This window comes from Osmerus mordax, chromosome 5, assembly GCF_038355195.1.
Source record: "Osmerus mordax isolate fOsmMor3 chromosome 5, fOsmMor3.pri, whole genome shotgun sequence".
Classification (NCBI taxonomy): domain Eukaryota; kingdom Metazoa; phylum Chordata; class Actinopteri; order Osmeriformes; family Osmeridae; genus Osmerus; species Osmerus mordax.
Window position 1 is genome coordinate 2,044,442 of NC_090054.1, and position 23,079 is coordinate 2,067,520.

At 44.5% G+C, this 23,079-nt stretch overlaps 1 protein-coding gene and 2 long non-coding RNA genes across 4 annotated transcripts in view; all 3 read left to right on the forward strand.

The window, feature by feature from the left end:
- Window positions 1-23,079, forward strand: part of zgc:171482 (zinc finger protein) — a 69,419-nt gene that overhangs the window by 2,807 nt on the left and 43,533 nt on the right. The window contains exon 1 of one of the 2 annotated variants that reach the window (XM_067236500.1): window positions 20,958-21,014. The exons of the other annotated variant lie outside the window; for it this stretch is intronic. Within the exon in view, the coding sequence (XP_067092601.1) occupies window positions 20,958-21,014 (57 nt within the window). Of the gene's footprint in view, window positions 1-20,957; window positions 21,015-23,079 lie in introns of those variants that run through there. 2 annotated transcript variants of the gene reach the window in all.
- LOC136943669 (uncharacterized) lies at window positions 8,513-8,990 on the forward strand. Its single transcript, XR_010876706.1, has 2 exons — window positions 8,513-8,703; window positions 8,888-8,990. It is a non-coding gene; the product is annotated as an uncharacterized lncRNA (long non-coding RNA).
- Window positions 13,690-14,601, forward strand: LOC136943627 (uncharacterized). The gene is made up of 2 exons (XR_010876697.1): window positions 13,690-14,314; window positions 14,499-14,601. It is a non-coding gene; the product is annotated as an uncharacterized lncRNA (long non-coding RNA).

The window sequence follows — 23,079 nt, forward strand, 5'->3', positions numbered from 1 at the left end:
TTTTACCCTGTACTACCTCAAGTGTAGACCCTGTTGTACCTCAGAAATAAACCCCTGTCCTACCCTGTACTACCCTGTCCTACCCTGTACTGCCCTATACTGCCCTGTAGTATCCTGTAGTACCTTTACTATCCTGTACTACCCTATACTATCCTGTACTATCCTGTACTACCCTATACTATCCTGTACTATCCTGTACTACCCTATACTATCCTGTACTATCTTGTATTATCCTGTACTATCCTGTACTATCCTGTATTACCCTTTACTATCCTGTACTACACTTTACTATCCTGTAGTATCCTGTACTATCCTGTACTACCCTTTACTATCCTGTACTATCCTGTACTACCCTTTACTATCCTGTACTACACTTTACTATCCTGTAGTATCCTGTAGTATCCTGTACTATCCTGTACTACCCTTTACTATCCTGTACTATCCTGTACTACCCTTTACTATCCTGTACTACCTTTTACTATCCTGTAGTATCCTGTACTACCCTTTACTATCCTGTACTACCCTTTACTATCCTGTACTACCCTTTACTATCTTGTACGGCCACAGGTCTAGACTCTGTACTTTCTTGTTCTGACTAGACTGGCTGAATCATCAGATACTATGACATGTATACACAGTGGTAATTAATTAGATAGACAGCTACTGTATCTATAAATATGGATCCATACTGTTTATTAGATTGAGAGGGAGGAGAGAGGAATGGAGAGGCAGAGGGAGGAGAGAAGAAGGGAGAGGGAGGAGAGAAGGATTGAGTGGTACCCCCTTTCCACCAAAGTGAACCGGGAGCTAGTTGGGAGCTGGTTTTAGAGCTGGTTCGGAGCTGGTTCAATTTGCGAGCCTTCTAAGAACCGGTTTGCTTTTCCACGGGCTAGAGAGCCACCACAGAGCCACGTCACTACGTCACTGTATACGTCTCATCTTTCCCAGCAACGTTAGCGCGGCAGCGCCAAACACAAAGCAGAGCCCGTCTACAGGCTGTTTATCAATCCGAAGAACGCAAGGTTGAGATGCGTGTTTTATTGGCCTTAGCCTGGCTCTGCCCTCCTATGTACTTCCGCTCAATTTTTATTTAGCTTCTGTACTGCGTCTGGGCATGAGGTACGTAATTCAGATGTCTCAGGTTAACTTTCTAACGGTCCAATCAGCGAACAGAGGGAGTGGCTGAGAACAATGACGTTGATGTTGTGCACTAGTTTGAGTTGTAGTTCCGTAATTGTGGCGGAGAAAGATGCGAGCGAAGCCATTCGGTCCGTTGTGGCAACGCTGCCAAATATCCAGAAGTTAAAGCCGGAGCAAGAACAATCTTTGATCCCCACGGGGTTCGTTTGATTTTCCAGCTAGCTCCGTTAGTCGTGAAGGAGTTGGCTAAAGCGAACGCTAGCGATTGGTTATGGCAGATCCAGAGTGGCTCTGGGCAGATCCAATAGTTTTCAACTTCAACAGAGTACCCGCCTACAAGGAAGCCAACGCTTGTCAATGGAGCGAGGCCAGACTCTCTGTACAAATGAAATGTACGAGAGTCTGGTTAGGACCAGGCTACCATACCCTGGCCTCGCAGCAGTACACTGGCATTATCAGCGCAACATTTTATAAACTTTTGCTGTATAGTGCTTGTGTCTACATTTGTGTTAAATATAGGTTCAATCAGCGCAACATTTTATAAACTTTTGCTGTATAGTGCTTGTGTCTACATTTGTGTTAAATATAGGTTCAATCAGCGCAACATTTTATAAACTTTTGCTGTATAGTGCTTGTGTCTACATTTGTGTTAAATATAGGTTCAATCAGCGCAACATTTTATAAACTTTTGCTGTATAGTGCTTGTGTCTACATTTGTGTTAAATATAGGTTCAATAGCTCATACAATTTGTGTTTGTCATTTCAATCATTTTGATAGGATTATGATCAAATGCAGCAACTAGTGTCTGCACTGCACTGCGATGCTAGCTAGGTTATCGAAAAGTCGGAGCAAATTTACAAATCCCGTTTCATCAATAAAATAAGCAAATTTTCAGCAACTACACTGCCCACTTCTCGTCACATTTTAATTCAGATGCTGATTTACACGTATCGTTTAGCTGAAATATGAATTGTAAAAACGCACAGCAATGGCAGTCAAAGCATTCTGTTCGTCTTGTTGGTCCCAGTAACCCCGCCCCTGGCGCAAGCAGTTCTTACTTGGTTCCCACACTAGCCCAGCTCCGATGTGGTGCTACTTGCGAACCACTTTCCCTGGTTCGGAGCCGGTTCTCAGGCTGTCAAAAGTGAAAAAAACTGGTTCGAGATTAAGCACTGGCTCCCAACCAGCACCCAAAACGCGTCAGTCGAAAAGGGGTAAAAGAGATGAGAGAGGAATGGAGAGGGAGAGGGAGGAGAGCAGGATGGAGAGGGGAAGGGAGGAGAAAGGGAGAGAGAGGGAGGACAGAATGAAGGAGAGGGGGATGAAGGAGAGGAAGAAGGAGAAAAGGGTGTCTCGGTGGAAGGTGAGCATGATGGAGGGAGGGTTATGGAGGAGAGAAAGATGGAGGGAGGGTGATGGGGAGAGGACAGGAGGGGGGGAGGGAGGGTGATGGGGACAGGAGTGGGGAGGGAAGGTAAGTAAGTAAGTGATGGAGGAGAGGACAGGAGGGGGGAGGGGGGTGATGGGGGAGAGGACAGGAGGTGGGAGGGAGGGTGATGGGGGAGAGGACAGGAGGGGGGAGGGAGGGTGATGGGGGAGAGGAGGGGGAGGGAGGGTGATAGGGGAGAGGAGGGGGAGGGAGGGTGATAGGGGAGAGGACAGGAGGGGGGAGGGAGGGTGATGGGGGAGAGGAGGGGGAGGGAGGGTGATAGGGGAGAGGACAGGAGGGGGGAGGGAGGGTGATGGGGGAGAGGAGGGGGAGGGAGGGTGATAGGGGAGAGGACAGGAGGGGGGAGGGAGGGAGCTTGAACAAATACACATACGTCAAGGATGATTCTGTGTGTGAAGCAAGGTTGTGCCCTATTTAGCCTGGGCCTCTAGCTGTGCTCAGGCTCATGCCAGTGTGTGACTGTGTGAGTGAGAGAGAGAGTGTGTGTGTATGAGTGTGTGTATGAGTGTGTGAGTGAGAGAGAGAGTGTGTGTGTATGAGTGTGTGTATGAGTGTGTGAGTGAGAGAGTGTGTGTGAGTGTGAGTGTGTGCCTGGTGAGTGTGTGACGTATCAACTCACCATGCTTCCAGTCTTTTGGCTTGTTTGGATGGAACTGCGACATTGAGTGAGAGAGTGTGTGTGATATAGCATGTGCTGCTTGACTTTACACTTGACCTTTGTGTGTATGCTTGTGTGTGTGTGTACTGATTTGCGTCATGGAAATAGACATACAGAGAAAGGGTGTTTTGCAGGCTAAAGCGTTGCATCAGGACAGTGACAGCAGCTGCGTGACTGAAACCCTCTGGACAGGGTTAGGGTTAGACAACACCCTCAGTGGTGCTGACGCAGCACTTTAGATAGAGAACCACAAGGCTGCTACAGGGTAGCAAGAGGAGGAGGAGAGATAGAACAGGTGGAGGAGAGATAGAACAGGTGGAGGAGAGATAGAACAGGAGGAGGAGAGATAGAACAGGAGGAGGAGAGATAGAACAGGACGAGGAGAGATAGAACAGGACGAGGAGAGATAGAACAGGACGAGGAGAGATAGAACAGGACGAGGAGAGATAGAACAGGACGAGGAGAGATAGAACAGGACGAGGAGCGATAGAACAGGAGGAGGAGAGATAGAACAGGACGAGGAGAGATAGAACAGGACGAGGAGAGATAGAACAGGACGAGGAGAGATAGAACAGGACGAGGAGCGATAGAACAGGAGGAGGAGAGATAGAACAGGACGAGGAGAGATAGAACAGGGGGAGGAGAGATAGAACAGGGGGAGGAGAGATAGAACAGGACGAGGAGAGATAGAACAGGGGGAGGAGAGATAGAACAGGACGAGGAGAGATAGAACAGGACGAGGAGCGATAGAACAGGAGGAGGAGAGATAGAACAGGACGAGGAGAGATAGAACAGGACGAGGAGCGATAGAACAGGAGGAGGAGAAATAGAACAGGACGAGGAGCGATAGAACAGGACGAGGAGAGATAGAACAGGGGGAGGAGAGATAGAACAGGACGAGGAGCGATAGAACAGGACGAGGAGAGATAGAACAGGACGAGGAGCGATAGAACAGGACGAGGAGAGATAGAACAGGAGGAGGAGAGATAGAACAGGAGGAGGAGAGATAGAACAGAAGGAGGAAAGAGAGAGCCAGATCCCTATAGAGAACATGGAACCGCGCACACATTCACACATACTCACACATACTCACACCCAATGCACACACGCACACACCCACAAAGGCACACCAACCATATAAATTAGACGCCAACACACACACTCGATCACGCTCACACACTCATGTACACACACAACACACAGACACCCCAATAGCCTGCAGCCTCTGTTAGTCTAAGCTCACTATGGGCATCCTTGAAGGCTTATCTCACACACACACAGAGGCAGAAACACACAAACACGCACACACAGGCAGACACACGCACCACTCATGTGATTGACAGATGATCCGACAAGGTCATTTCAGCAGATCTCCCTCCAGGTAGAAACACATCATTAACTCACACACTGGTGTTGTGCTCATACTATTTTTATACACAAGCCAGCCTCACACTTAACCAGGGAGGGAGGGGGGTGTTAGTGTGTGTGTGTGTGTGTGGGGGGGGGGGGGGGGGGGGTACCGCAAACCCATTACACAGTGTGATATAATAATTGGCTTATTCTACACAGCTTAATAATGGGCTTATTGAGATAATTATTGAAAGGGAAAATGCTAATAAGCTGTTTATTTCAAGTAGGCTTGCGCCTCCTTAGTTAGATGTGAATATGAGCTGTAAGGAAGACAGAGAATGGAGGAAGAGATAGAGGAAGAGACGGGGGTGATTCCCCCTGAATTCTATTGAAATAGTTTGGAAGTGTTGGCAAGGAAGGAGTGAGTTAGACTACGAGAAAGACTGGAGTAGAGGTAAAAAGATGGAGTGAGAGAAAGACTGGAGTAGAGGTAAAGACATGGAGTGAGAGAAAGACTGGAGTAGAGGTAAAGAGATGGAGTGAGAGAAAGCCTGGAGTAGAGGTAAAGAGATGGAGTGAGAGAAAGACTGGAGTAGAGGTAAAGAGATGGAGTGAGAGAAAGACTGGAGTAGAGGTAAAGAGATGGAGTGAGAGAAAGACTGGAGTAGAGGTAAAGAGATGGAGTGAGAGAAAGAGTAGAGATATAGAAGTGGTAGAGAGGTGAGGTAGAGAGGTCAGGTGAAGGGGTGAGGTAGAGGGGTGAGGTAGATAGGTCAGGTAGAGGGGTGAGGTAGAGAGGTCAGGTAAAGGGGTGAGGTAGAGGGGTGAGGTAGAGGGGTGAGGTAGAGGGGTGAGGTAGAGAGGTCAGGTAGAGGATTGAGGTAGAGGGGTGAGGTAGAGAGGTCAGGTAGAGAGTGAGGTAGAGAGGTCAGGTAAAGGGGTGAGGTAGAGAGGTCAGGTAGAGGGGTGAGGTAGAGGGGTGAGGTAGAGAGGTCAGGTAGAGGATTGAGGTAGAGGGGTGAGGTAGAGAGGTCAGAGGGGTGAGGTAGAGGGGTGAGGTAGAGAGGTCAGAGGGGTGAGGTAGAGGGGTGAGGTAGAGAGGTCAGGTAAAGGGGTGAAGTAGAGTGGTGAGGTAGAGAGGTCAGGTAGAGGGTTGAGGTAGAGGGGTGAGGTAGAGAGGTAAGGTAGAGGGGTGAGGTAGAGGGGTGAGGTAGAGAGGTCAGAGGGGTGAGGTAGAGAGGTCAGGTAGAGGGGTGAGGTAAAGAGGTGACTTAGAGAGGTCAGAGGAGTGAGGTAGAGGGGTGAGGTAGAGAGGTGCGGTAGATGGGTGTGGTAGAGAGGTCAGAGGGGTGAGTTAGAGGAGTGAGGTAGAGAGGTAAGGTAGAGGGGTGAGGTAGAGGGGTGAGGTAGAGAGGTCAGGTAGAGGGGTGGGGTAGAGAGGTCAGGTAGAGGGGTGGGGTAGAGGGGTGAGGTAGAGGGGTGAGGTAGAGAGGTCAGGTAGAGGGGTGAGGTAGAGAGGTCAGGTAGAGGGGTGATGTAGAGGGGTGAGGTAGAGAGGTCAGGAGGTAAAGAGGTCAGGTAGAGGGGTGAGGTAGAGAGGTCAGATAGAGGGGTGAGGTAGAAGGGTGAGGTAGAAGGGTGAGGTAGAGGGGTGAGGTAGAGGGGTGAGGTAGAGGGGTGAGGTAAAGAGGTCAGGTAGAGGGGTGAGGTAGAGAGGTCAGGTAGAGGGGTGAGGTAGAAGGGTGAGGTAGAGGGGTGAGGTAGAGGGGTGATGTAGACGGGTGAGGTAGAGAGGTCAGGTAGTAAAGAGGTCAGGTAGAGGGGTGAGGTAGAGAGGTCAGATAGAGGGGTGAGGTAGAAGGGTGAGGTAGAGGGGTGAGGTAGAGGGGTGAGGTAAAGAGGTGATGTAGAGGGGTGAGGTAGAGAGGTCAGGTAGAGGGGTGAGGTAGAGGGGTGAGGTAGAGGGGTGAGGTAGAGGTAGAGAGGTCAGGTAGAGGGGTGAGGTAGAGGGGTGAGGTAGAGGTAGAGAGGTCAGGTAGAGGGGTGAGGTAGAGAGCTACTTAGACAGATGAAGTAGAGACACACAGAGACACAGGATGAGCTTCTCTCAGTAAACGGCAGACAGTAAAATGTCCACGGTGTGATATTGGGGCCCTACACTAATGTTATTAATAACCCCATAGTAATGACAAAGAGATGTGTGTATGATAGAGAGAAAGCAGGAAGACATTACCTATGTACAGCCTCAGTGAGCACAGCATGGCTGCCCAGGGAGGAGAGGATGTGCTCTCACAGGCAGACCTGGCAACCCAGGGAGGAGAGGATGTGCTCTCACAGGCAGACCTGGCAACCCGGGGAGGAGAGTATGTGCTCTCACAGGCAGACCTGGCAACCCAGGGAGGAGAGGATGTGCTCTCACAGGCAGACCTGGCAACCCAGGGAGGAGAGGATGTGCTCTCACAGGCAGACCTGGCAACCCGGGGAGGAGAGTATGTGCTCTCACAGGCAGACCTGGCAACCCAGGGAGGAGAGGATGTGCTCTCACAGGCAGACCTGGCAACCCAGGGAGGAGAGGATGTGCTCTCACAGGCAGACCTGGCAATCCAGGGAGGAGTGAAAGAGAGAGAGAGACAGATGGAGAGAGAGATGGGGAGAGAGAGAGAGAGAGTATTAACTAAATGGAGTTATATATAGAGAGGTATAACTAGATGGAGTTGTAGAGAGAGAGGTATACTTACCGTATTTCTTCGATTAAACGCCGCCCTCAAATAAACGCCGCCTTCGAATAAACGCCATACCAAAAATGAACCTTTGTAATAAACGCTGCCCTCGATTAAACGCCAGACCAAAAAAAATCAGAAAACCATTATTTAATTGGTTAATCTACGTCATTTCGCCCTATCTATGTCAGATCACTGAATGGTTCCTCCTGCTGTACTGTTATTGTAGCCTACATCAGCTAGCTAGCTAGCTTCAGGATGTCTCCCACCACCCGCAACTGCATCTTCCCTGGATGGAATAACTCCAGCTGCGCTGCAACGCCATTTAAGTTCCCTATTGATAATGAAAGGAAAAATAGTTGGATAGATTTTGTGAAGAGCCACGCACATGGAAAGCTTCGGATAAACTCCAACAGCCGCCTCTGCACTGACCATTTTACGGCGGACAGTTTTAACATGGACCAGAGACAGACGGGGTTCACCAACACACGGCTTCTCTTGCAGCGCTGAGCCGTACCGAGCATCGCCCCTCCGGCCGTTCATCCTCCGGTTGCACCTGGACCATCCACCGCCGCCAGCAGTTCATCACTCAGTTCTGTGTGCTTGTTATAATTATACTAGATATCTTTTCCAGAGGTATCTCTGCTATGAGTTAGTGCAAACCGCTAAATTGATATTAGGCTACTCGGTTTAGAATGATGGTATTTTGGTGAAATGGTAGCTAATGTGTTAGAAGTAGCCTAGTTGGAGAACTCAGTTGGAGTCTGCTGTCTCTGGTGTCTCACTGTTACAGCTCAGGGGAACATTTCATTTATATGCATCTGTATGTTTCACTCGTTGAACAAATAAATTCTAATTCTATACGGTTTTGTTCGGCGTGACGTAGCGTCCATTATCTGGGTCGCAGGTAGGCACTAGGCAGCGAGGGGCGGAGCTTCAGCTCCTTCAGGCGACACGCCCCCCAGTTTCAAGCAGAGAAGACTGCTGATTTTTTCACGATTTCAAACCCTAATTTAACATACTTGTCGGTGTTGTTTTTTCATTCGAATTTGGATGGGTAGTTAATAACACATTATTCTGTGATGTGGCGAACAACTTAAAACTCGTTTCCAGGTCCACTTTACAGGATCTTTAATATGACATACATACATACAACGTTATTTACATGTTTGGCATGTACATAATGTAATGACCGGCTTTTTGTTTTGATGTTTCTGGGCTGACTTACGTCATCACGTAAGGTGCGTGCAGCTGTGAAGCGCTAAATTACCTGAAAGAAGTTTAATGCAGACGTTGTTATAAGGAGCAGCATTTCGTTTATGGATGGTCGTGTGGTGAACATGAGTCTACATTTGTATGGTTTCCCTTTGGAAAGCGGAGCGAGGTAATTTGTATATGTGTCAAACTTGTCTTGTAATATTTTACCTCCGCACGTATAATTGAATGTAGTTGTAGCACATGTTCGAGACATGATCACATGTTTGTAATAGTAGCACATGTTTCGAGACATGATTTCCTTTGTGCTATATGTGTATTTACATTGTTGTATTTGTGTATTCTTTGTGTAGTTTTACGGTGTCTAGAAGTCTTCGTGTACGATGTATGTTGATGCATAGTACTACAAAGAAATCAACGTCGAACGGCGATAGCTAATAAAGACATCAGTGAGAACCCTCTGCCTCCTCGTACTTCCGTCAAGGGGTTGCTAACAGTAAAACTCGACGCTTCAGCAAGATTCGACGTTGGAGTAAACGCTTCAACAAGACTCGACGTTGGAGTAGCAAGATCGGTTCAACAAAGACTGAAAGCAGGTCCTATTCATTTGGTGCTTTGATAAGTTTAATATACGTTAATGCAGAGTTGTATTAGCTGTATTTACGTGGCTAGGTATTTGAAAAGTTTGAATGTCTGACTTATGGTGTTGCACAAAAGATTGTTTCCTGTTTGTTAAATATTGGAGTGTCAAAATAGATGTCTGATACGAGTAGGTCAGTACCCTATTTAAAATTAAAGACAGACAAATGGAGAAAGACACAATTATGCAAACAGCAGCACAAGTTAGGGAAATGTTAGCCTCTGCAGAGGAATCTAACTGTCCTTCAGAAACGCAACAAATAAGATCAAGTTCACGAAAGGGAAGTCTTACAAAGAAAGGCCTAGAGATGCGTAACCAGGAATCGAAGAAACAAGAGAAGGCTTTTAACAAGGCTTATGACTCCTGGAAGCAATTAGCTAAAGAAACTAGGTCTACATTAAAAACTTTCTGCTCAGGTGAAGATCTTGACCAAATCCAGAGAGACGTTCAAAACAGACAAGATATAGTTAGCCAAGAGTATGCCCCCTTGTTACGCAATCAAACTACAACACCAGAGATTATTAAAAGAATGGATACCTGCACCACGCTCACTACAGAAATATGTGATGTGGTGAGCAAACGATTAGAAACATTAGATGATACTCAAAATGAAGAAACTGTCAAAGAAAGAGTTAGACAAATGTTAAACAAAGATGAGTATGAATCTGTTTTTGGTTGTACAAACACAGATACAGTCGTGTCAGAGTCATCTCAAGATACTAATATATCCCATGAGATTAAGTCAAAGACCTCCTCGGCTTCCAGTAGGAGAGCTGATGCAGAAGCAGAACTTGCAGCCAAAATAGAGCAAGCAAAAGCCATGCAAGAAATATATGATCAGCAAGCAAAACTGCGCAAAATAGAGACTGACTGGAAGCTTAACGAAGTAAAAATGCAAGCAGAAATTAAACAGAAAGAAACTGAGATGTCTTTAAGACTTGATGAGGAGAAAACAAAGCTTCAGATGCTACAAGCAGATAAAGAAGTTAAAGTAGCTGCAGCTCGTGTAAAGGCATACAATGATTTTGAGGACAATCCTGAAGATTACAACAGAGGTGAAAATGAAACAGAGTTTGGTGCAGAGGAGTGTAATAACAGATTCCAGCTAAATCCTAAGGCAGAGCCATTCCAGCACCAACAAACCTCTCCTGAGGTGAAGACTAGTCAAGAGACTGTGAGCTTAGCCCAAGCATTAGTAAACTCCTTAAGTTTAAGTCGACTTCCTGTTCCAGAACCAATTATTTTCACTGGTGATCCACTAAAGTTTGTCAACTGGAAGATGTCATTCACAGCCCTCATTGACCGCAAAGTAACTCTAGCAAATGAGAAGATGTTTTACTTGAAAAACTACCTGGCCGGAGAAGCTCTAAAGGCTGTTGAAGGATTCTTTTATAGAGACTCGGAAGATGCGTATCGAGGTGCCTGGCAGGTCCTTGAAGAAAGATATGGCAATTCTTTCATTGTTCAGAGAGCCTTTCGCGAAAAACTTATGAAGTGGCCAAAAATTGGAGCAAATGATCCTCTCTCCTTGCGAGAGTTTACAGACTTTCTACAAAGCTGTGTTGAAGCAATCCCGCACGTAAAGGGTTTGTCAATCCTGAATGACAGCGAGGAAAACTTCAAACTACTCAAGAAACTACCCGAGTGGATAATAAGGAAATGGAACAGACTTGTGGTTGAAGAGTTGGATGCGTCTGGTGACTATCCAAGCTTCAAAAGGTTTGCAGAGTTTCTGAAAAGGGAATCCAAGATAGCTTGTAACCCTGTAACCTCTTCACTTTTTATGAGCTGTAAGGTCTCAGAAGATAAATTCCCAAAAAGGGTCAAAGCGCTCAACACAACAGTTAAGGTTAAGGGTGCTGCAACAAAAACACAAGAGTTCAATCAAACGAAACCATGTTCTGTTTGTGAGAGTGAAACCCACTACATTGCCAAATGTCCGACCTTTGCAGCAAAGTCTACAGACGACAAAAGGTCTTTCATTCGTGAAAAACGACTTTGTTTCGGATGTCTCAGAACGGGACACATTACCAAGACCTGTAAGAAGAGACACACTTGTGGCATATGTGGACTGCGTCACCCTACTTGCTTGCACGAAGACAGAGTCAAGGGAGCAGTGAAAGCTTTAAGATCAGACGCAGAAGTAGAGACTAGTCAAGAAGTCCAAAATGTTATGTCTTATGCACTGACACAACGTGCTTCTGCTACGTCCAGTATTGTTCCTGTCCTCATCTCTACAGGGGAGGAGCCACAAAATGAAATACTCACTTATGCTCTACTTGACACCCAAAGTGACTCTACTTTCATCTTGAAAGACATTCTTGATGAACTAGAAGTTAACAGTCAACCAGTGAAGCTTAGGCTCAGTACCATGACAGCCAATGATACTGTCACCACTAGTTTTAAAGTCAGAGGTCTACGAGTTCGAGGACTCAGTGGTGGAAACCCCATTAAGGTGCAGCAAGCCTATTCATGTGACTTCATCCCTGTTGACAAGTCGTATATACCAACCAAAGAGACAGCTTTGCAATGGCCTCATCTTAAGCACATAACAAGTGAGCTGTCATCACTCCAGAGCTGCGATATAGGGTTGCTGATTGGATACGACTGTCCTTCAGCATTGGCTCCGTTAAAAGTAATTGTTGGCAGTGAAAATGAGCCTTTTGCACAGAAAACGGAGCTTGGATGGAGCATCATAGGCCTTTGCAACCCCCATCTGGACAGACAAGGAAGCCAAAGCTTCGTTCATCGAGTCTCAGTGAAAGAGATATCACTTCCATCGGCTAATGATGTTTTGAGGGTACTGGAGTCGGACTTCAATGAGAGGAGCTATGAGGACAAACATGTGTCCCAAGAGGACGTTCGTTTCATCAGTCTTCTTAGCGACAAAATCGAGCAGAAAGATGATGGACATTATCAACTACCTCTTCCCTTTAAGAGTAGCAGTCCTCCTTTACTACCTAACAACAAAAGGCTAGCTACTGCTCGACTGCATCACCTTAAGAAAAGGCTGAAGACCAACCAACAGTATTATGACAATTATAAGGTCTTTATGGAAGAGATGTTTAGCAGGGGAGATGCAGAGCCAACCCATCCACCATCTGAGAGAGAAATGGCATGGTATATACCACATCATGGTGTATACCACCCTCTAAAGCCAGACAAGTTGAGAGTGGTGTTCGACTGTTCTGCAAAATTCTGTGGTGTTTCTCTCAACGATACTCTGCTCACTGGCCCAGACTTGATCAACTCCTTGGTGGGAGTACTTTGCCGGTTTAGGAAGGAAGAGGTTGCTGTGACCTGTGACATCGAAAAGATGTTCCACCAGTTTCGTGTTCCTTCAAATGATAGGAATTACCTGAGGTTCTTGTGGTGGGAGAATGGAGACTTGGAGAAAGAACCTCAAGAGTACAGAATGGCTGTGCACCTTTTTGGTGCTGCCTCATCCCCTGGATGTGCCAACTTTGGCCTTAAGTACTTAGCAGAACAGTACAAGTCTGAGTACCCGTCAGCGTCGTCATTTGTGAAGACAAATTTTTATGTGGATGATGGCTTGATCTCCGTTCCTTCGATCCAGGAAGCTAAAGAGCTTGTCATTGAGTCTCAAGCACTGTGCAAGCGTGGAGGTCTACGACTTCATAAATTCAATTCGAATGAGAAAGAAGTTCTACGCTGTGTAGACTCTTCAGAATGGTCAACAACCACCACACCACTCAACCTTAACCCTGAAACTACAGGACACGTTCTTGGCATTCAGTGGTCCACAAAAGATGATACGTTGAGCTTTGATGTCAAACTGAAGGACCAGCCAGTAACACGTCGTGGGATACTGTCAATCACTGCTTCAGTGTATGACCCTCTTGGAACCATCGCTCCCTTCCTTCTTAAGGGAAAATGCATCTTGCAGGAGTTGTGCCGTAGGAATGTTGGATGGGATGACGCCATTCCTGAGGATGTGCTTCCACGGTGGGAGGAGTGGAAAAATAGCCTCCAGGGGCTGAAGGACTTCAGCATTCCAAGGTGTTACCACCCTCCGTCTTTCAGTGACATAGTCAGGACTGAGCTGCACCACTTCTCAGATGCAAGCAACATAGGATATGGTGCATGTTCTTACCTGAGGTTCAAAAATGACAAGAATGAAATACACTGCAGTCTTGTGATTGCCAAAGCCAGAGTGGCACCCACAAAGATCAAAAGTATTCCACGGTTGGAATTGACCGCAGCTGTTGTTGCCGCAAAGTTGAGTTCTATGTTAAAGGCTGAGCTGGAGATGAAGATTGATCAGGAGTTCTTCTGGACTGACTCACAGGTGGTGTTAGCATATATTAATAATGAAGCAAGGAGGTTTCATGTATTCGTGGCAAATCGGGTTCAGCTGATAAGAGAACTCACAGACACAAGCCAGTGGTTTTACGTAAATACATGTGAAAATCCTGCTGATCACGCCTCAAGAGGTCTTTATGCTTCAGACTTAACGACAACAACCTGGATATCAGGACCTAAGTTCCGGTGGAAAAGAGAATACCTAATGAACATATCTCTACGGCAGAAGTGGCATGTTCCCCGACGAAATGTTAAAGTTGATGACGTAGTCATTATCAAGGAAGACATGCTGCCAAGAAACCAATGGCAGTTAGGCCGAGTGGTTGAAGTCACTCATGGAAGTGATGGCCTAGTTAGAAAGGTGAAAGTTCAAACCAGTGAGCGATCAAAACCTAATCAGAAACACACTAAATCTACAATAATCGAAAGACCAGTTCAGAAATTAGTGGTCTTACTTGAGAGTAATACATGACATACTCATATCAGACGAATGGTTTCTAAATGTGATTTGTCAAATTGTCAATGCATTTACTTGTCTGAGTTTGTGTGGTCATCAAGGTTAATATCATGTATGATTTGTTTCATGTGTTTGTTTATCATAACATGATTGGTGGGAGTGTAATGACCGGCTTTTTGTTTTGATGTTTCTGGGCTGACTTACGTCATCACGTAAGGTGCGTGCAGCTGTGAAGCGCTAAATTACCTGAAAGAAGTTTAATGCAGACGTTGTTATAAGGAGCAGCATTTCGTTTATGGATGGTCGTGTGGTGAACATGAGTCTACATTTGTATGGTTTCCCTTTGGAAAGCGGAGCGAGGTAATTTGTATATGTGTCAAACTTGTCTTGTAATATTTTACCTCCGCACGTATAATTGAATGTAGTTGTAGCACATGTTCGAGACATGATCACATGTTTGTAATAGTAGCACATGTTTCGAGACATGATTTCCTTTGTGCTATATGTGTATTTACATTGTTGTATTTGTGTATTCTTTGTGTAGTTTTACGGTGTCTAGAAGTCTTCGTGTACGATGTATGTTGATGCATAGTACTACAAAGAAATCAACGTCGAACGGCGATAGCTAATAAAGACATCAGTGAGAACCCTCTGCCTCCTCGTACTTCCGTCAAGGGGTTGCTAACACATAACGTTCACCAAAGTAAATACAGACACAAAACAACATACCTCGTTGGCTGCATGCTGTACACAAGGGAATAGAGGTTTACTTAGATCGCAAACATCAGCTATAACAACCAACTTTTATCGGAGCATTAAATTGTCCGTGCTTCGCTTGCTGTTAAGTTTGTCGACTCACTCATTCCAAGGCCTTCAAAATAAAGGCACTGTACTCTTACCAAATAAAGTCACTTAATAATACTGAATGCAATTATATAATTCTAAATTATGACATTGGTAAAAAAAAAAAAAAATTATACATTATTATAATGTAATTGCTCAATTACATGTACAATATAGCGAGGTAGCTGACTTCACCACTCGCGAAATCGCCTTTCATAAACCCAAGTTCACGTGCTACAGATCTGTTGCAGCTGGTGAATGCTTTCTGCACAGCTTCCTCTTTGAAAGCTAAAGTTTAAGAATGTTTTGGCATGCTGCTTCAAATTTCTACACAATATAGTAAAACGCGCGGCTTCAATTTTACACTAGGCTTTGTGTTTGATCTCCTTGTCTATTCTTTGTGATCTATGGCCGCACTGTACCTATAATTCATTAAATCTCTGTACTAATTAAACGCCGCCCTCGAATAAACGCCGGACCAAAAATTGTATAGAGAGAGGTAAAACTAAATGGAGTTATATATGGAGAGAGAGGTATAACTAGATGGAGTTATATAGAAAGAGAGAGGGAGAGAGAGAGAGAAGTATAACTGAATGGAGTTATATATATCGAGAGAGGTATAACGAGATGGAGTTACAGAGAGAGAGAGAGAGAGAGAGAGAGAGAGGTTTAACTAAATTGAGTTTTAGAGAGAGAGAGAGGTAACTAAATTGAGTTATATATATATATATATATATATATATATATATATATATATATATATATATAGAGAGAGAGAGAGAGGTATAACTAGATGGAGTTATAGAGAGAGAGAGTACTATATGCAGTTGTAGCTAGATGGAGTTATAGAGAGAGAGGGGGGGAGAGAGAGAGTACTAGATGGAGAGGTATGCAGGCTCCAGGGGTTGGGAGGGATATACCTGACCTTGTCTTTTAGACTATGTTGAATCTGCAGCTGTGATTCTGCCTGAATATCTGTGGGTTTGGATGTGTGTGAATGTGTATAGGTCTCCTTATATGTGTTTGTGTGTGTGTGTGTGTGTGTGCGTGTGTGTGTGGGAGGGTGTGTGTTTGTTAGGAATATGTGGGTTTAGGGTGAGAGTGTGTGGGTGTGTGTAAGGGGAGGGGTTGTATGTTAGGGTATGTGTATGTGAGGGAGACTGTGTGTGAGGGTGTGTGTGTGAGGGTGTGTGTGTGAGGGTGTGTGTGGTACTTTGGTACTTTGTAGCAGTACAAAGGAGCGAGAGAGGAAAGATGTCCCATGAAACAGAAATGAACTTGAATCTTTCTTCTGTCCGACGCTTTGAGGGCTGGACCCCCTGGGTGCATAATAACAGAGTTCATTAACAAACAACTTCTTGTTATTGCACAAGCACTGTCATGTGCAACATTAGAACATGTTCACCTTGCTACTTTGTCTTCCTCGTATCAGGCTCTTATATTAAAGTCATCCATGATTTTGCCTTTTTTGTTGTCCTTGATCTATAAGTGGACAAGAACAATCACCTATTTAAACAATCTTTTGGTGGATAATGATTTGTTTATTGTTGTTGTGGTGGTGGCAGTTAGCAGCTCATGTTATTGAGTCTTTCTCTCCGACTCTGAAAGGTAGTGTTACCTTTAGGTTCCGTCTGGTTGGGCTTCCACAGCTATTGCATTTTACGTAATAATAGTCCAGCATGTAGCAATAGTGGGATGACCAAACAGCAGAAAAACATAGGCCTACATGAACCTTTTTTTTTGGTTCATTTATTGTTTTTAGGGGAGGGGTCGTTATTTTTCCTGGAAGGCTGTGGGGTGAGACAACCTTTAGGCAGGAATTCAGGAAGAACCCTGGTGATGTACAGTCATGGCCATATGTTTTGGCAATGACAAATGTTGTGTTTTGCAAAGTTTGCTGGTTCAGTATTTGAGGAAAATGTTTCACGTGTCTGTAGAATACTGGAATACAATAAGGCACATTTCATATTTTTTTAAGCTTTTTTGTGGCGAAGATTTTCAATATATGCAAATAGTCCCCTCTTTTAGATCAGTCAATCTGCTCTTAAAATCCAATCAGTATGATAGAGTGATTTCACCTGGATATAACTAGTTCACACTTTCCACTGCGCTGATGATATGACTTACTGAAATTATGTTAGCGTTCATTTTATGCCAAGGCCCAGCAAGCTTTGCAAACACAAAATGTAAGTCGCTCCCAATACCTTTGGCCACGGCTGTACTGGGGGGTACAAATCGTATTTTTATCAGGATTCCCGCCTGTGTGTGTACTTAGACTGACTCGATACTGATACTGACTGACTTCCCCAATGGGATGAGGTATCTGTCTGAACAGACTAGCTATCCTCTCTCCATCATCAATATTAGATATGCATGAATATTACATACTGGGCAGAGAACTACTCAGAATCACAGTTTTTATCTGACAGAACAATAACACTGGCCGCATCTGGGAGAGACGATACGTCTGTGCGTCTTCATGCTCAGTAATAATTCAAACGGAGTCTGAGATTTGGTGAGGGTTTTTCTAAACTTCAGAAACACAGGTCTCTCTCTCTCTCTTTCTGTCTCTCCCTCTTTCTTTCTTTCTTTCTCTCTCTCTCTCTCCCTCTCTCTCTCTCTCTCTCTCTCTCTCTCTCCTATCTTTTTTCCGCAATTCAGTTAAAATCATTGAGCTTTATTAGCATGAAAGAATTAATATTCATTTAGCAAAAGCAACAGTGAATTTACATGAATATTTCTTATCTGTGTAAATCACTGCCAAATACATACAAATACTGAAACTATCACACACACAAATAACGATTACGTAAACATAAACATATATGTATCTACATTACACAAGTGTACAACAGCAGTTAGCATTTACAAATTAAATCATTTGCACACACCTATATAAATACACTTCCTATACACTAATATTCAGAACTACTGCATTTTAAAGAAACAAAGTATACGGAACATTGAAATTTAATGTGGAGATGGTTGTGGACTTCAGGAAGAATACAGGAAGAATACAGAATACAAGACTACAGAATTCAGGAAGAATACAGCCCCACTCACCCCCATCACCCTGTGCGACTCCCCAGTCAACACTGTGGAGTCCTTCCGCTTCCTGGGCACCATCCTCTCCCAGGACCTCAAGTGGGAACTGAACATCAGCTCCCTCACCAAAAAAGCACAACAGAGGATGTACTTCCTATGGCAGCTGAAGAAATTCAACCTTCCAAAGACAATGATGGTGTACTTCTACACAGCCATCGTTGAGTCCATCCTCACCTCTTCCATCACCATCTGGTACGCTGCTGCCACTGCCAAGGACAAGAGCAGACTGCAGCGTATCATCCGCACTGCTGAGAAGGTAATCGGCTGCAATCTGCCTACCCTCGAGGACCTGCACACCTCGAGGACGTGCGAGGAAGATCGTGGCTGACCCCACCCACCCTGGTCACTCCCTGTTCCAGCTACTCCCCTCTGGCAGAAGGCTGCGGTCCATCAGGACGAAAACCTCACGCCATAAGAACAGTTTCTTTCCATCTTCTACTGGCCTCTTCAACAAGGCCAAGGACTCCCATTGACATTCATTCACTTATTTAACTATTATAAGTCCATCTAATGGCAATTCAGTATGCATAAGCCACTTTATCTCAGTATCTGATTGCACTATGTTGACCATTCACGCTGCTCATTCTATTCTTATTTTTATATATATTTTATTTTATATTTAAATTGTTGTATTCTTAGATTGTTTAGTTCTTAGAAATAGTTAAACTTTTGTACTTTTACTTAATTTAATATCTGTATATGTTTAGTGTTTTGCACCTCCCTGCCACAGTAAATTCCGTGTTTGTATAACATACATGGCGAATAAACCTGATTCTGATTCAAATTTAACAATAATGGCTGTATAATATAAAACATGAACGTAATAATAAATATTAACATTAGTATTACTACTAACAAAATATTGATTCCTTGGAGTTGGTAAATTATCTGTTGTTCTCAAGTTGTGACATTTCTGTACTAGTTTAGCAGTCATTAATGCACATTTTGGCATTTCAACCTAATAGGTAAGACATGTTTCGAATTAAAGTTTCAGTCTCAAGTTCTTCAAATGTGGGGGAAAGAGCTTTGTCTAAAGGGTTGGTTCTGTTTAGATGGTGTCAGGAAGTGAAGTTCGGTTTAGACTTCCTGTGATGCACAGCTTGACCCATAGAGTTAATATAACTAGAGGAAGCAACTTTTGTCTTCCAAGATGGCGTCCCCATTCATTTCTATGAAAAGTGCTCAGTGGCGCAGTGAGGCAAGCGAGAGTACGAAACTGGACCGCGCCATCTTTCCACTTCCGACTCTTCCGGTCTAGCTTTAAACAGTGGCTCTCTTTTTTCCTAGCTCCGAGAACTCGTGCACGCTTGCAACTAGCTGTACACGTCATACTTTGCGACAACCAGTCGCGAGCATAGATTTATATGGTTGCGAGCGTGTGAGCTAAGGCATTGCAGTGGCAGAATGGGGTACAAGTCCGATAAGAATCAGAGACATGATGCAAACTTTACGGAAATGTATGCTGTCACTGTATAGTATTCCTTTCACTTGTTTTTTAGAAATAGGCTATAGGGCTAAATATAGGGCTATTCTAGATGGAACTCATCACATATGTTGTTTTTTTTCTTCGTGATTTGAGTATGATTTCCAACGCATTGTGTCGGATTAAATAAACTTTTAACATACTTAGCTCCGTCGTTGTTCTCGCCAGGCAAAGAAAGCTTAATAGTTATTTTTGTAACATAAATCTTCCATAATGCAGACTTACCATAGCTTACTGTCAACTTTATATTCAAACGAAATTCCACGAAAATCACACTGCCTTCAATTTAACATCAGTGTAGAAATGTGGCTTGTGTTTTATATGTTCAACCTACAAAACCAAACCCTAACCCAAACGCCTATTAATGGCTGTAACGTGATCTAACAAGACTTGGTAATAATGTAATAAATTGAGAAGTGTGTCTAAAATATAATCTACTTTATTGAACGTGCCTTTGAAAGGGGCATATTAACAGAACTATATACAAGACGTTTCCATCAGATATAAGTGGGGGTGAAACAGAGTCACTGAGGACCTTCATTGTCCCACAAAAGCAGTCTGGCTTGATGACATGATAAAAAAAAGAATACTGAGTGTGTCAAAAGCTTCTGAAGGCAAGACTAATATTATTTAAATATATATATATATATATATATATATATATAATTTCCTATTGTGGTTATCAGTTAAAGTACTATTAATCTTCGTCTTTGCTCCAGATAGACATGTCAACAATCTATGCTCACGCTTAAGATAATATAATATTTGCCATCATGTCATGAACGTTTTTACGAAAAATCAAATCTATTTTAAACGGGAATAAACTATATTAACAACATTTCATGTATGTGTGACAACCATTTGCTAAACTTGCTACAACAGGGCAGGCAACTCAAGCCATTTCTTTCAGCTCCAGGTAAATCGGCTATCGGCCAATGTGCACTTTTGTGCTCGTGCCCTGTTAGTATCCGCGAGCACATTTGCAGGCAACATGACGTAGGCAAATATATGGGGTGCTAGTTTACCCATTTCGGATTGGTTTCAAACTTAGCAAAAATCAGGAAAAATTATTCTTTGAAAAAGCTAGTAGTATGAGCCACGTTCGAGAATCGAACAAAAATTATTGGGGGAGATAGTTTTGTAAATGTTGACTGGAGTTAATAGAATAAAAACAACCGGAAGAGTCGGAAGTCAAACACGAAATGCAATACCACCTACATCCACCGGGGCCGTTGCTTCAAGCCGAGGGGTGGGGGCTTGGCTTGACCTCATCCTTCCTTCTCTGGGGTGCCAGGTTTGTCTACGATGGCCCCTCTCAACCCCCAGGTTGGGTTCACTGAGTCTGTACCTATTCAATGTAGCTTTTTTATAGAATATGGTGGTAAGGTAATTTGCCAATGTACAGTTTCCATTTAAAAACAATAGCACTGTAATCTGTTTTGGGTTTGTGTAATGTCTTTCCAATGGGTGATTGATTTTCTTTTTGCTGTTTTGTTATTTGTTTTGTATTAGTTGTGTGGCTGCTGTCTTGAGGCTTCGGGGTTTGTAGAGCAGAGCCTCAGGACTAGCTGGATGAGAGGACTCTTACCTGGATTGATCTCTTGGGATATTAGGGCTTTGAGATGGAAGGTATTTTCATCACTTTGGCAAAGGTGTAGGTAGAATTTAATTGCTCTTTTTTGCATTAGTTAAATGAATAGCGTATTTCTCCTAAGTCAGCTCTGCAGGCAGTGTTTCAAGTGTTGTATTGAACTCTTTTGTTTTGTTTTTAAAGAATGTCTCGCTCTCCTTCTCCTCCCTCTCTCTTTCTCACTCTCCTCTCTCTCGCTCTTCTTCTCCTCTCTCTTTGTCTGCCTCTCTGTTTCTCACTCTCCTCTCTGTTGCTCTCCTTTTCATCGCTCTTTCTCTGCCTCCTTCTCATCTCTCTTTCTCTGTCTCTCTTTCTCTCTTCTCTCGCTCCGTCTTTCTTATTTCCTCCCTCTCTATGATTTTCATTCATCCTCTGCACATATTGGCTCCAAACATGATTCCTGGTCACATCTTGTATATAATCATCACAGGGGTAATGGAGGACAGATAGCTGTCTACTCCACTTCGCCCTGATCATTTTTAATCAGAGGGATGATTAAATTATATTTTAATTGGCAGCTTGGTAGACACCGCAGAGCAGCAGTTATTTTATACCTACACATCTGAGAGAGAGAATGTGATGATCTCTGTCTGGTGTGACCCTGCTGTCATGTCTACCATCATCTTGTCTGTCCCTGCTTGTCTACTTCCTGTCTGTCCCTGCTTGTCTACTTCCTGTCTGTCCCTGCTCTTCTACTTCCTGTCTGCCGCTGCTTGTCTTCTTCCTGTCTGCCCCTACTTGTCTACTTCCTGTCTGCCCCTGCTATCAGTGTTTGGCTACTTCCTGTCTGCCCCTGCTTGTCTACTTCCTGTCTGCCACTGCTTGTCTTCTTCCTGTCTGTCCCTGCTTGTCTACTTCCTGTCTGTCCCTGCTTGTCTTCTTCCTGTCTGTCCCTGCTTGTCTACTTCCTGTCTGTCCCTGCTTGTCTACTTCCTGTCTGTCCCTGCTTGTCTACTTCTTGTCTGTCCCTGCTGTCATGTTTGTCTACTTCCTGTCTGTCAGGAAGGGGTGCTTTGTCAGCAGACAGTGAGCATGCTGATGTTGCTGGAGAGCAGGTGCTCTTGTGTGGTTCTCAATGCACTATGCTTTACACAAGCCCATACGTCTCAGACCCCAGTCCACATGTCTGTTTGTGTGCTGGTGGCTCTTTCCAGTCTAATGCAGTCCATCAGACTTAGCCTGGGGTCGCTCGCTCTCTCTCTCTCTCTCTCTCTCTCTCTCTCTCTCTCTCTCTCTCTCTCTCTCTCTCTCTCTCTGTCTTTCTCTCTCTCTCTCTCTATCTCTCTCCGCCACTGTCCCTCTTTCTGTCCCCCTCTCCATCTCTATCTCTCTCCGTCTCTCTCCACCCCGAGGGAGAGATCCTTGTGAGATAATGGTCTGTGTTTCTAGAACCTTCCCCAAGGACTACTCTCTTTCTCTCTCCCTCCCTCTTTCTCTCTCCCTCCCTCTGCTCTCTCTCCCTCCCTCTGCTCTCTCTCCCTTCCCTCTGCTCTCTCTCCCTTCCCTCTGCTCTCTCTCCCTTCCCTCTGCTCTCTCTCCCTTCCCTCTTTCTCTCTCCCTTCCCCCTGCTCTCTCTCCCTCCCTCTGCTCTCTCTCCCTTCCCCCTATCTCCAGCCCCCAGGACAGTCAGCAGTGTTGCATAGAGTACAGGCCCAGTCAAAAGCTCTCAGACCATTTGAAGACTCTTCCTCATCCTCCTGTTGAACACTGTGTTAACCCCTCCCACCTTTCCTTCTTCCCCCTTTCCCGAGACGAGAGGAGAGGAGTGGGGGAGGGAGGAGGCAGGGCAAGGAGGAGAGGGTGAGGGCGGGGAGGGCGAGGGAGGGAGGGGAGAAGATAAGAGGAGAGGACAGGAGGAGAGGAGTGGAGACAACATTTATATTTAAACATTTATTCAAAATAAATTGAACATAGGCTTTCATCCGAAGGGACATGTAAAGTAAAGTAAATATGTTAAGTTCAGCAGATGATAATAACTAGAAGTGCACAGTTCTAACAGTCACAGTTAATACAGTTAATACAGTTATAACAGGCACAGTTAATACAGTTATAACAGTCACAGTT